General features: G+C 37.2%; 1 protein-coding gene across 1 annotated transcript in view; it reads left to right on the forward strand.

Moving 5' to 3' along the window:
- Cntnap4 (contactin associated protein family member 4) overlaps positions 1–14582 on the forward strand; it is a 258872-nt gene that overhangs the window by 77192 nt on the left and 167098 nt on the right. The window contains exon 3 of the mRNA XM_010609481.2: positions 14147–14340. Coding sequence (XP_010607783.1) covers positions 14147–14340 — 194 coding nt within the window. The remainder of the gene's footprint in view (positions 1–14146; positions 14341–14582) is intronic.

Below are 14582 nucleotides of genomic sequence, written 5' to 3' on the forward strand. Positions count from 1 at the left end.
GCTTTTTTTGTTTTTTGTCTTTTTGTCCTATGATAAAACACCCAAGAAAATCAAATTAAAGGAAGAGAAATTTGTATCAGGTAACATTTCCAAAGTTTCAATCTGTAGTTTGCTGGCTTTGTTACTTTGGGCCTGAGGTGAGGTAGAACATCCTCATGGTGTCTGAGAATCACAGAGAGAGAGAGAGAGTTGGGGGACCCTTCAAAGCATACCCCCAGTGTCCAAAAAATCCTCCCTCCAACTGGAGCCCTTATCCATCCAGATATAAACTACTCTAGTAGCATCTGATGAATGACACTGACCTCCATTCATCAGGTCAGTGCCTTCATGATCCAATCATCTCTGTGGGCTCCACCTCTGGACATTGTTTCATTGATCAAGTCTTCAATACATAAGCTTCTGGAGGACGTTTAATATCCAAACCATACCACCAGCAATAAGCAACTCATAAGCTAGGGAAAAAATTGTGGGAGCTAGGTACACAAAATATACCAAGATGCGAGAAATGATGAGAGGCATCAAATATCACCAAGGGGCCAGGCAGTAGGATGACTATCATCGAATAAGCAACAGGGAGTTCTCTGATGACTTTGACAAGAGCAGTTTCAGTTGAATGGTTGGGAGGCACAGTCTGGTTGGAACTGGCCTACAAGGATGGAATGAGAAACATTGCGTACCGTGACATGGACATCTTATTTGAAGAGGATCAAAAGAAACAAGGAAAAGAGGAATAGAGGAGGGTCCAGGGAAGCATTTTCTTTTCCTCTTAAAATGGAGAAAATAATAGCATGCTCATTAACACTGGACAGATAGGAATGATGCATTAAAGAGAAAAAATATAATGATGCAGGTGAGCGGAGACTTGCTGAAGCTGTGGTCCTGAGAAGGTTCAGCCCAAGTAGAGGAGGCAAAGGAATGGCTCATGTGTCTGGAAAGCACAGGAAATGCACTGCAGGCACAGCCTTTGGAGGGCTCCTGCCTTTGTCCTCAGATCTCCTCTTCTTTTACTTCTGCTTCTCCCTATTGGCTTTCCTCAGGCAACCTTTCTACAAAGGCTCTATGGCTTGATGCCTACCTCCCATCCTCTCTCTATTATTGGCAGAATTGTCTTCTCCAGTATGTCCAGCAAAACCCTGGAACTTTTTCACTGGCCGGAGTGAGGGTCATCTGCCTTCTCCTTAAACTGTCACTATGACCAGGATGTGGGCAATGCCAAATTTCAGATGTGAACATGAAAATAACGAGCAGCAGTGATATAATATGAAGCACCAATAGAGTCTTATTTCCTTTCAGTAAAAAGAGCTACTCTAGTAAAAATACAAGGCTGTTTAATGGCTCTAAGTAGTGTTTCAGGGATAACACATACCATTCAATGGAACCAGACAAATATTGGCACCATGTTTTTTCCATTTTCTTACATTATTGTAATTGAATGTCAAAATAAAAACTATCTGAGTGAACTTAAGACTCTTGGGGAAACCTTGGTGAAATCACGTTTTTTAATCATTATTGAGTTTATTGGTACTTTTTAAGTATACAGTACAGTTACATTCATCATTGGGATATTTTACCTTTACATGACAGATCTTGATTCTCATTTTTCTCCATGCCCCTGCCCTCCCTTCACCCCCTCCACCCTCCCCTATTTACAAAATCTTTGTTTCCATTTTTTCCTTTTCTCACATTTTTTTCTTTTTCCTTATTTCCTTTTCTCACTTCCCCTACTCCTTTAGCCCTTTACTTCCTATTTCACATTATCAGTTATACAATTTGGATCTTATTTACACTTTTAGTTTTTCACACCAGAGAAACTATTTGGTATTTACATGTGTGTCTTATTTATTTCCCTTAAGAGTATGGCCTCAATATGCAGCCATTGATGAAACCACATTTGAAGAAACAAATAGTAACTATCTTGGAGGGAAATCTTCCTATGAAATTTTATTTAAGCTCATGATTTTCAGGAAATGCAGGTACCCTAACAGTGGCAAGGAGTGTCATTCAGCAATGGTCACTTGTGTTGCATGTCCTTGAACGTCTGCATCCTGGAACATCTGCATTCTTCTGCACTTTAATCTCTTGAGAATGAAACACATCTCAACCATTCTGTGAAGTTCCTACCTGGATAAAGTTGGCACATCACCTTTATTAATAACCAGGGCAAAAGGTGATTCTTATCTATATTTTAAGGCTCCAACCAATAGTACTTTTTCTTTTCTTTTTTTCCCTTACATTCTCTTGCAACTATAAGATGTGACCCCTTGACCAGTAGCAAATGTTGGTGACATCTAGCAGGTGGGATATATGAGACTTAAACATAATTATGCCAGCCAGGTTATTTATAATTAACATGGAATATATTTGAATATATTCTTGGAATAAAATATACCAGTATGAAATGATAGTTGTAATTACTCTAGTAGTGAAAATGAAGAAGTGGGTAATTTTATTTTATAATTTATTTTATTTTTTTCATGAAGTCATTGGTACTTTTAAGGTATACAGTACAGTTGCATTCATCATTGGGATCTTGCACCTTTACATGATGTATCTCGGGTCTTATTTTTCCCCTATTCCCCTTCACTCCCTTCACCCTCTCCGCCCTTCCCTATTTATAAAGACTTTGTTTCTATTTTTTACCTTTGCTCATATTTTTTCTTTTCCCTGCTTTCCTTTCCCCTACCCATCCCACACCTCCTTCTCCTTTAGCCATTTTCCTCCTATTTCTCACATTACCAATTATACAATTTGAACCTTTTTTTACACTTTTGTTTTTAACACCAGAGAAACTATTTGGTATTTTCATGCATGTTCTATTTATTTCACTTAAGAGTATGGCCTCAATGTGCATCCACTTAGCTATAAATAACTCTAGTTTGTCATTGTTTATGGCTGAGTAGTACTCCATTTTATAGAAAAATCACATTTTCTTTATGCAGTCTCCAGTTGATGGGAAATTGGGATGTTTCCAAGTTTTAGCTGTTAAAAACTGTGCTTCTATCAACATGAGTGAGCATATATCACTGTGGTATGATTCTTTTAATTCTTTTGGAAAAATACCCAGCAGAGGGATAGCTGGGTCAAACGGGACCTCTAATCCTAGTTTTTTGAGGTATCTCCATATTGATTTCTCCAGTGGTTGCAACAGTCTGCACTCCCACCAGCAATGGAGAATGGTTCCTTTCTCCCCACAACCCTGCCAGCATTTGGTATTGGTTGATTTCTTGATAGCAGCCATTCTTTCTGGGATGAGGTAGAATGTTAGTATTGTTTTCATCTGCATTCTTGAATGACCCGTGATGTTGAGCATTTTTCATATATTTATTTGCTGCTTTTACTTGTTTGGCTGATAAATGTCTGTTCATTTCAGATGCCCTTTTTAAAATCAGGTCTTTATTTTTGGGGGGGGTCTGAATTTTTTGCATTCTCTATATATTCTAGATAGTAGACCTTTGTCTGAAGAATAGCTGGTAAAATTTTTTCCCCCACATTGTAGGTTGTCTCTTAACTCTTCTTAGTGGTTACCCTTGTAGTGCAGAAGCTTTCTAATGAGATCCCAGTTGTTGATTCTTTGTGCTAGTTCCAGTGCAACTGAGAATTTGTTCATAAAGTATAGTCCTATGCCAGTATCTTGGAGAGTTCTATCTAACTTGTTTTCCAACAAGTTTAGTGTTTCTGTTTTAATATTTAGATCTTTAATCCACTTTCATTTTAGTTTAGTGCATGGTGAAAGATAGGAGTGTAACTTTAATCTTTGGCAGGTTGAAATCCAGTTTTTCCAACACAATTTATTGAAGAGGCTATCTTTTCTCCACTTAGGATGGTTGGCCCCTTTGTCAAAGATAAGGCAGCTGAGTACATCTGGAGTCTTTTGTGTATCTTCCAGTCTATTCCACTGATCCTCAAGTCTGTTTCTTTGCCAGTGTCATGCTGATTTTATCACAGTGGCTTTATAGTACAGTTTCAAGTTAGGGATTGTGATACCCCCTGCCATGTGTCTGTTGCCTAGAATGGTTTTTGCTATTCTTGGTCTCTTCTGGTTCCAAATTATTTTTGGATTGTTTTCTCTCATTCTGTGAAATATACTTTTAGAATTTCAGTCGGGGTTGCACAGAATCTGTATAGTGGTTTTGGAAGTATGGCCACTTCACTATGTTCATTCTTTCTACCCAGGAGCAAGGGACATCTTTCCATTGTCTTATATCCTCTTCGATCATTTTTTTCAGAGTGCTGTTGTTTTCAGTGTAGGGGTTTTTTGTCTCCTTTGTTAGACTGATTCCTAGATATTTCATTTTTGGATGCTATTATGAATGGAATTATTTCCCTAATTTCTCTGTTACTGAATCTGTTGTTTGTGTACAAGAAGGGTATTGATTTTTGAGTGTTGAGTTTGTATCCAGCTATTCTACTGAATCTGTCAATTAAGTCTAGAAGTCTTTTGGCAGAGGTTTTTGGGTCTTCTATGTAGAGTATCATATCATCAGCAAATAGTGACAATTTAACTTCTTCCTTTCCTATCTCTATTACTTTTATTTCTTTATCTTGTGTAATTGCTGTGGCTAAAGTTTCCAGAAATGTATTGAACAGGAGAGGTGAAAATGGATATCCTTGTCTTGTTCCTTATTTTACTGTGAAGGTTTCCAGGTTTTGACCATTTAGTATAATGCTGGCTATTGGTTTTTCATAGATAGCCTTCATCAAGTTGAGATGAAGACCATCTATTCCAATTTTCTGTAGAGTTCTTATCATGAATGGGTGTTGAATTTTGTTGAATCCTTTTTTTCTGCATCTATTGAGATTGGTCTATAATTCTCTTTTTTGGGTGGGTCTTTCCTGGTTTTGGAATTGAAGTAATACTTGCTTCTAGAAATGAATTTGGAAGTATTGCTTCCCTTCCAATTTCATTGAAGAGTTTAAAGAGCAATGGTGATAGTTATTCTCTAAATATCTTGTAGAATTCAGCAGTGAAACCATCAGGACCTGGGTTTTTCTTTGTTGGTAATGGTTTAATTTCATTTTCAATTTCACAGATGTAGTTGGGGTGTTTAGACTTTGTATCTTCATTCGACTTTGGAAGTTCATATGTATCTAGGAATCTGTCCATTTCTACTATATTTTCCATTTTATTAGAGTACACATTCTTGAAGTAGGTACTGATGAATCCTCTGGATTTCTGCTGGATTCGTTGTGACTTCACCTTTTTAATTCCTAATTGCATGGATTGGAGCCTTTTCTTTCCTTTTTTTCATAAGTTTAGCTAAGGGTTATCAATTTTATTTATTCTTTTGAAAAACCAACTCTTCAATTCATTAATTTTTTGTATTGTTCTCTTAGCCTCCATTGCATTGATTTCTGCTCTGATTTTTATAACTTTTTCCTTCATATGAGCTTTAGGTTTGTCTTGCTCTTATTTTTTTTAGGAACTCAAGATTCAGCATTACACTGTTTAAGCCTGCTCTGTTTTTCTGGTGTGGGTATGCACTGCCATAAATTTCCCTCATAGAGTTGCTTTCATTGTGTCCCATAGATTCCTGTATGTTGTATTGGCATTATCATTTATTTGTAAAAACTATCTAACTTCTTCTTTAATTTCCTCTGTGACCCATTGATTGTCCAGGAAAGTGTCATTCAATTTCCATGTGTTTGTGAAGTTTTTGCAGTTTCTTATGCTATTGATCTTCCACTTAATATGGTCTGATAATATACAGGGGATAACTTCAATTCCTTTGCATTTACTTAAACATGTTCTATGAGCTAGCATGCGCTCTATTTTGGAGGATGACCTGTGTGCAGCTGAAAAGAATGTATATTCTGATTTTGTTGAATGGAACACTCCATAGATGTCTGTCAAGTTCATTTGTTCAAAAGCTTGATTAAGTTCTAGTATTTCATTGTTGATTTTTTTTGTCTAGATGACCTATGTGTGACAGTTGGGTATTTAGGTCACCCACTATACTTGTAGTAGTGCTTGTTTGGTTTTGTATAGTTGTATAGTTTGGTATAGTTGTATGGTTTGTATAGTTGTTGGGGGCATTGGTATTTGGGGTGCATATATATTTTTAATTGTCATCTCTCCTTCCTGGATTGTTCCCTTTATAAGGATGTAGTGACCTTTTTGTCTCTTTTAATCAGTTTTGTTTTGAAATTTAGTTTGTCTGCAAAGAAGATAGCCACCCCTGCTTTTTTCCCAGGTTCCTGTCACATGGAGAACTGTTTTCCATCCTTTTACTTTCCATTTATGATTTTCTTTTTGAATTGGATGTGTTTCTTTTGTACAGCTTATTGTTGGATTTTGCTTCTTAATCCATTCTGCCAGTCTATTTCTTTTGATTGTTGAATCAAGTACGTTAACATTGAGTGTTATAACTGGTATGTACTGACTAATCATTGTCATGTCATTTTCCTGTTTTTGGTCCTTTAAAATTTTTCCTCCTCTCCCTTTAATTTCTTGCCTTGCCTAATGGGTTTGCTCTATTGGGCTTCATGGAGTTGTGACCTTCATTTTTTTTCTAGGATATTATTTAGAATTGTTTGGAGTGCTGGTGTGGTATTCATAAAGTTTCTCAGGTGTTATTTTTCATCTTATTTCCCCTTCAATTTTGAAAGGCAGTTTTGCAGGACACATCAGTCTAGCTTGGAGGTTGTTTTCTTTTAGGACTCGAAACACCTCACTCCAGGCTCTCCTTGACTTGAAGGCTTTTGTGTTGAAAAGTCTGCTGTGATTCTGATGGGCTTTCCTTTGCATGTGATTTGTTTCTTTTCTCTAACTATTTGTAGTATTTTGCCCTTCTGTTGGGCTTCTGGGATCTTGATTATTATATTTCTAGATGTAGATTTTTTTATCATAGCTAGTTGGAATCCTATATGCCTCACTTATCTGTATGTCAAATTCTTCCACTCTGTTTGGGAAGTTTTTGGTATTAATTCTGTGAACAGTATTTTTATGTTATTTGTACTTTCTCCTACTTTTTCTTGGGGTCCTATCAGTTTTATATTATTCTTCTTTGTGTCATCTATGAGCTGTTGGATTGATTTCTAATGGTCCTTTATTATTTTTAAAAGATCTCTCTATTCATGGTCTCTGACAACCATTCTATCTTCTATATCTGATATTCTGTCTTCACATTGGATCGGTTTGTTGTGTACACTTTCAATAGAGTTTTTAATCTCCTGGATATCTATTTAAATTTGCTTCATCGATTCCATTTCTTTCCTATACTGAGCATTCATGGTTTCTATCATGGTCCTGAACTCATGTATTTTTAAAAATCTATTTCTGTTCTACATTCTTTAATCATGTCTTTCATTCTGCTCACCATCTCTATAATTATCTGATAAATTATTTCTGTTTTGAATTTTTTTAGAGCCTCATTCATCTGTTTTGTTACTTCTTGTGCTTTCAGTTCAGAGTGTCCTGGTGGTTGTCAGACTTTTCTACCTTGTTTCTTCAGAATTTGCCTTTGGTGAGCTGGATGTCTGTGTTTGTCCCTTGCTTAAATGTTTTCTCATTTCTATTTTTGTTGTTGGTACTGTCCTTGGTTTAATTCCTGGATTAATACTTCAATCTTCCTGATATAGCTGGTCTTTAGGTTTTGAGTCTCTAATGACTCAGAGAAACTCTCATTTTCATAATACCAGGAAGGACAACTGATTAAATCAATCACAACACCTTAGCCCCCAGTGATACAGTCAACAACACAATAGCATTAAGCACAACTTAGAAAACAACAATTTGTGGTAGTTATTAATCTATTACCTTTAACTGTATGAGTTAAATCAAAATTGATGACCAGCCCAAAATATGTTTATAGTGAAAAACTCTTCAATATAGCAACTTTACACTTCAGGATAGGGATCTACAAGGAGTTGAGGAGGGGGGGTTAAATAGGATAGAGAAAGGTTAGAAATGAGACCAGAGGACACAGGAAGATCCCTGAAATGCTAGGAAACTTGAAGACAAGAGGGAAAGATAAAATGAAAGATCAAAGACAAGAATAGAACAACCTAACAGCAATAGGGAAGCTAGAAACTGTACTCACTTTCCTTTGAAACTAATGACAATTGAGAGAAGGAAGAAGAGAGAAGAAAAGAAAAAGAAAGAAGAAATTAGAATTAGGGCAGTAACAGGAACTAAAAGGGAGATGAAGAACAATGTGGGAGAGTGAGAAATTAAGTGGGACAGAGAAAGAAAAGAGACAAAAAGAAGAAGAAAGAAAGAAGGAATAATGTGAAAAGAGTGAGAAAATTAAAGTTGAAAATAGGAGGAAAAGAAAAAAATAATTTTAAAAATGAAAAATAAAAATGAAGGGCTTCCTTCAGGGCATGTCTCTTCCGTCACAGTAGACAATGTGGGCAGCAGTGTGCAGATCTAAATCAATTAGTCTCAACAAGCTAGCAGCAGACTCCTGAGATTCAGGTTGATTTCTGGCTGCAAGGCCCTGGTTGACCTCCTGCCTGGTTGAACTCTGCCAGGTTCTATTTCAGGTTCTAGCTGCCCTTCCCCTGAGGATAATCCAGGTTCCAATGGGAGGTGCTGATCCCTCCAGCTTACCAACCACGTTGGTCTGGTGTGCCTTTATTGCTGAGATTCTCTTCACTTTTCCAGTGGGCTTAAATTTTCATTCAAAGCCCCTTTTTTTTTTTTTTTTTTTTGTTTTTTTTTTTTTTGGTACCAGGGATCGAACTTGGAACCTTGTGCTTTTGAGGCAGGCAGCGGCACCACTGAGCTAAATCCCCAGCTAGACCCTCTTTTTGTTGTTTACTTCTGCTCTGTCTTCTGGCGCTCAATACAATGGCCTTTATTACCCCTTGTGCCACTATGGTGTGGTTCCAGATGCTGGCACAATCAGAAGGCCAGAGCCAGGGGGGTGGTAGTAAGTGCTGGGGTGATGCTGTGGAATGGCTCCATTCATCAGTGGTCTGTGCTGCGTGGAGGCTCAGGATGCTAGGCATGGGGTAGCTGCCTAGCTCCTCATGACTCTGTACTACTCACCAGTCTGCACTCCAAGGAGGCCCAGGATGCTTAAAAGTGGGTAATTTTAAAAGAGACACCCTCACACAGATTAAAGTAGTTTTTAAAATGAGTAATCTCTCTCCTACACTAAAATCATTTTTCACAATATTGGCAAATTTTGCTTCTGTAAATATTTTTAGTGTTTATTTGAAGCAATTAGAAGGAATGTGACAGCATATTTTACCACTCTTAGTTTTATTAAACGAGTTTAATATGGCACATACAATCTCTGGTAGTGCTCAGCATAGAATAGGCACTGGGTAATGTTTAGTTGGTTTTCTTTTCTTATAATTCATAGCCCCATACATCCTAGAAGCAGTTTTCCTCAGGATTCTGACATTTAAAAGTGGTAGGTGACAGATCAAAGAGATGCTGGATCATGGGGTCATTTAGTCACTAAAGTTTTTTATAGCCCAACTTTACTGTGATTACAACTCCTTGGAGTCAGTAGCAGTAAATAATTTTATCACAACTCAAAAAATTACAAGTGCCATATTCTCTTGTGCTTTCTGGAAATGACAGAAATCAATGGGTATCTAATATACTTTTAAAATTTAATTCTCAAACCAATAGTATTTAAGAATCTTATGAAACAGGAAAGTTTTGTCTTAAATGTGAATTTCAGGCTATAATGTGAAGGGTTAAAAAATTTCCAATTGAATTGATGGATGACAATTAATTTTGCCAAGTCTCAGTAATAAGCTGAAGGCAGGAGAAAAAGGAGGATGGGATAGGGAAAGAGAATCTGTGATATAGGAAAGAAAATGAGCCAGAGGGACAAACTCTTATTTTTGCTTTATGGCTTAAGTTTCAGTAACCACAGAATAGATGGGGTTACAAAAAGATGCTCTTTAGTTTTATAGGTATTGGTTTACTGCAATATTGAATATATTAGCATATTAAAAGCACATTAAAGACAAATAACACTTGACTAGCAGCTGAAAGGTTTAGTTAATAAACAAAATAAAGAATTAATTATAGTGTTTTATTTATAGCAATTCAAAGTTTACAATTTGCTAGAGAGTTAGCCATCATTTTCTCCATTAGAAAAGTAAATATGCTAACAGTATATCTCCAGAAGGGAAGATGAATGGGTCCTGGCCATGCATGAGTGTGGTATAACCTCAGCCGTGCTTGCATCTGCACCACTATTGTCCCTACCTGTCATCACAGGCTGCTATACCAGAGTCTGCCAAGATCAATTAATTATTTCTTGATCAATCTGTCAATTGATCAGTCAATGGATCCATCCATCCATCCATCCATCCATCTACATTTTCCATATTTCTATTGAACATTTTTCTTAAAATTAGAACAAGCAGGTCCTGGGATTGAGCTCAGTGATGCTGCTGCCTGCCTTGCAAGCACAAGGACCTGAGTTCAATCCCTGATACAAAAAAAAAAACAAAAAAACAAAAAAACAAAAAACAAGCATACTCCATCACATACTTATACCATATACATCCGCAGAACCACACAGTTCAGACCCCAATAGAAATGTTTGGGTTCCCTGTGGCCGATTTATCCTGCTGAAGTTACTTGGTAAAGCCGAGGAGCATGTGAATTTCCATTACTTTATCAGTGTACCTCATTAATGATATAGCTTAATTTGCATAGAAGTAGTACCTTTTCACTACAGGTAAGAAATTGAAATGTTCAAGGACAATTAACTGCGAATGTTTCAAGTTGGCCAGTGCAGCTGTAACTGTGGGAGATGCAGGGTAGAGGGAGAGACTAGTGAGGGGCTCCTCTTCCTCCTGATGAGAATTGATGATCCAATTTTAACCCACTAGGATCACACTGATTCTTTTTTCCTTGCTGTGCTTCTCTCTTGTTTGCTTTTTAAATAGTGGTCTATTAAGGTATGCTGCAATGCCAGAGAAAAACTATTTCAGATTTTAAAAAAAGCATATCCTCATTACTGATTTTAGATTATTAAAATTAACTAGAAAGAGCAAAAGAAGCAAGAAAATCAGTACTTTCTCACGAGTATAAGCTGATATAGATAAAGTTCCAAATGTTTCTTAGAACTTTCAAGTTAAGATGGTGGCTGCCTGGGGGCACTTTTCTTTCCTAATGCTTTATTCCAAAATATGATAAAAATTCAGAGATATATGCAGTTGTGATAATGAGAGGACTAAGGATGCTTGTTTAGGGTGGACTCCAAGGTTTTGATAGGCTCTGGGGTATAACAGTGAGATTAGATAAGAAAGTGGAGGGAAATAGTTACCCATCCACTACCTGCATTGTGTGTCTATATTTGAAAGACAGTCCATTGTTAGCCAAAGGGAGAGAAGTTGACCCTACTGCCTGGTAGCTAAGTCCTAAGCATTGTCTTCTGATCTCTTTTAGCATTGTCTTTTCTATATCTACAAAACTACCAATTCTACTTATGTATCTTGACAACTTGAGGCACTCTTGTGTCCTTGTTAAGAGCACTGTGTCTCTTTCCTGCTCTGTGGGCAAGAACAGGATGTTCAAGTTCTGTGTATCTGACTCATCTTCTGTTAAATACATCACTCTAAGAATTAAATAACAGTGCTTCACAGAGAGTGCCTGACACAAAGTACTCACTTGCTTAATAAACACCAAGTCACACTGCAGTAGCGTAAGTGGAAGAGGATGGATGTTGTTCCATTGCATTTTGAGAAATGAAGTGTGGAGGAAGCATTGGCTCAGATTTGAAAGTGATGCTATGTGAGCAGTTTCCATTGAGGTTCAAAAACTCCCCAGGCTGTTATGGCAGAGTGCTGTCCAAGGTGTGCTTCAGATCATCCAAGAACAATTTCTGTATAGAAAACAAGCTGCGAGAATAAGTGGCCCTTGTGGGCACCAGACAGCAGTGCTAAACCAAAGGACACCGACATCCACCATTCACCCAGAGCCCATGTCTACCCAAGAAGTTCTACTGTTTTATTCCACTCTCGCCTAAAATGGGGTAGATGACATTGGTGGCCAAGAAATCTGTGTCTCATGTCACAGGTTCTTCAGGGGCAAATGTAGAGAAAATTAAAAGTAAAACCAAACTAATAAAAAATAGCAGTGCATATTAAATATTCTGGATCTACAAAAAGAGTGTGTTGTACTTGTGATAGATAGAGTGGAAGTCACCTTTGAATAGTGATGCACTTTAAGGAAGAAGAAAACTTAAGAAAACTATCTACTTCTAAGAACAGTGTTGGAAATTATATGATAATGCAAGCAGAAGTTAGTGGGATGTCATTAGTAAAGGACATTTTTGTAATATAATTTAAAAAATACCATTTGACCCAACTTTGAGGCCCTGGCTGGTGGCTGGCCAGTTCCCTTTCTCGAGTGACTGATCATATATATCACCATCTCAATTTCCTTTATTGAGCTCTGACCTCTGGGGTCACCATGCATCAGCTCTTATCACACCAGAACCGGGTACCAGACAAGTAGAGGGGGCAACTCAGTCCTAGAGCCTCTTGGAGAAATTATTCACACTAGCCAATCCACAGGGAGCCCAGGAGATCTAGCTAACCTTGCCTACTTGCGATATATAGACTACCCTTGAATCTTCAACTTGTTATTAACTTATCTCCTGGCTGAACACTGTGTGTCGCTGCTTTGCAGCCTTCTCTTGTTTAGAGGTGTAGGTAGCAAAGAGTTCTCCTTTAGTCTATCAGAGTGCCATTGTGTTGGGTTCCATCGTTAAAAGAATCTTTAAATCTTAAAAGTCTCTTGCCAATGCAGGTGTGCCCTCATGATAATAGCAAGACCTTACTGGTATTTCTTTGAACTAGGACTGAATTCCAAGTTTCATAAAATAGGTCACAGATGTCAGGAATAATGTTTGAATGAAAACTATAGGTAAATTATGGTAATTTCTACTTGAAATTTCAGACCTTATTACAGCCTCAAGGTGGGTGGCAAAAGAATGGGGGAAAGAATGTATACTAATATTATCATTTGGGATGTAATATAATACTTGTTGAATTTTAATAGCTATTGAGTAGTAGATAAATGGATTTTGGAAAGTATACTCCTATTTTATTACTCTTACAATGATAATAGTCACATGACCTGGAATGTCAATATTCAAATAAATGAATTTCCCAAATTATAGTAAGTTGGAAAAAGGAAACATTTTAACAAGACAGTTAGGAGGTACAGCTAGCTATAATACTCTAATATGTGTCAGATAAAATAAAACACAGATTCTACTCTAGCCATACTTCCCTGAGTGTGTATCAAACTCCCGTTTTTCTTTTCTGAGTGCTCAATTTCTGAGTTTTCCTGGCTCTCCCCCTCTTCTCTCACCCACGACCCTACTTCTTAGATGGGATGGAGTCAACAAGGTGTTAGTAACTGCTGGGGTGGGAGTGGGTGCTTATTAGTAGATTGGCCAATTTCCTTTAAGTACTCCTACGTGGCCAGTTACAAAGATGTTTATGTTTAATAACTTGCTTACAAAATTGAAAATTTAACATTTTACATTACTGCAAAGCGACTCCAACCCACTACTACATGGAACTGTCCACTTTCTCTTCTGTCATTCCCTGCTCATGTCTAACTATTAATGTTATCCATGTAGAGTTTCAAACATGCTTTCGATGTCAGTCCCTCCTGTGAGACTGTGAACTCTTTGAGGACGGTATCATTCCTTGACCATCTTTGCTTTCCAAGGCTTAACAATGCATTGTACTTCATTCTCTGAGAAATCTGAAGATGACCAAGAATAGGTTTTTAGATATACTAGAACTGGATGACATTCCTTTATATCCATCCCTGGGCAAAAGGACTGAAGGCCAAACTATTACTCCGTCCTGCGTGTGGGCAATAAACATGCTCTTTCCAATCATTTAAAGTAAATTCTTTTTTATTATATTTGTGATAAATAATTTAATTTTTTTTTTTTTTGGTACCGGGGATTGAACTCAGGTCCTTGAGCTTGCGAGGCAGTTGCCAGAACCACTGAGCTAAATCCCTGGCCCTTTTTTTTTTTCTTCTTATATTTTTCTGTTATTATGAGAGGTTTACTATTCTGGAACTTAGATATTTTAGAAACCTTAAGTTCCTTAGAGGTATACAGCATGATTAGTATTTTTACTTTCCTAATGGATTCTTAGCTAATTCTTCTTTCCCAATCTTCTTCCATTTTTACAAAAGGAGCTGGTGGCTGGTCTCCGCTTGTGTCGAATAAATACCAGTGGTTGCAGATTGACCTTGGAGAGAGAATGGAGATCACCTCTGTGGCCACCCAAGGGGGATACGGGAGCTCCAACTGGGTAACCAGCTATCTCCTGATGTTCAGCGACAGCGGCAGGAACTGGAAACAGTACCGACAAGAAGACAGCATCTGGGTATGTTTCTTTAACAAAAAGCATAGTCTCTTAGGATAGTCCTCACAGCAGCTTGTTTACCAATCTGTTATGTTAAATTGAGATACAGAATCTTCAGAAATACTTGGAAAACAATTTCTAACAGAAAGTACGGTAAATATTCATTTTCTAATATAGCTCATGGTAAAGTCATGAAAATAATACAAGCAAATTTACTTCACAGAGTTCTCAGAAGTAAAAAAAAAAAAAAAAAAAAAAAAAAA

Source organism: Fukomys damarensis, unplaced genomic scaffold, assembly GCF_012274545.1.
Source record: "Fukomys damarensis isolate Sample0158 unplaced genomic scaffold, DMR_v1.0_HiC HiC_scaffold_32, whole genome shotgun sequence".
In the NCBI taxonomy this organism is placed as follows: Eukaryota; Metazoa; Chordata; class Mammalia; order Rodentia; family Bathyergidae; genus Fukomys; species Fukomys damarensis.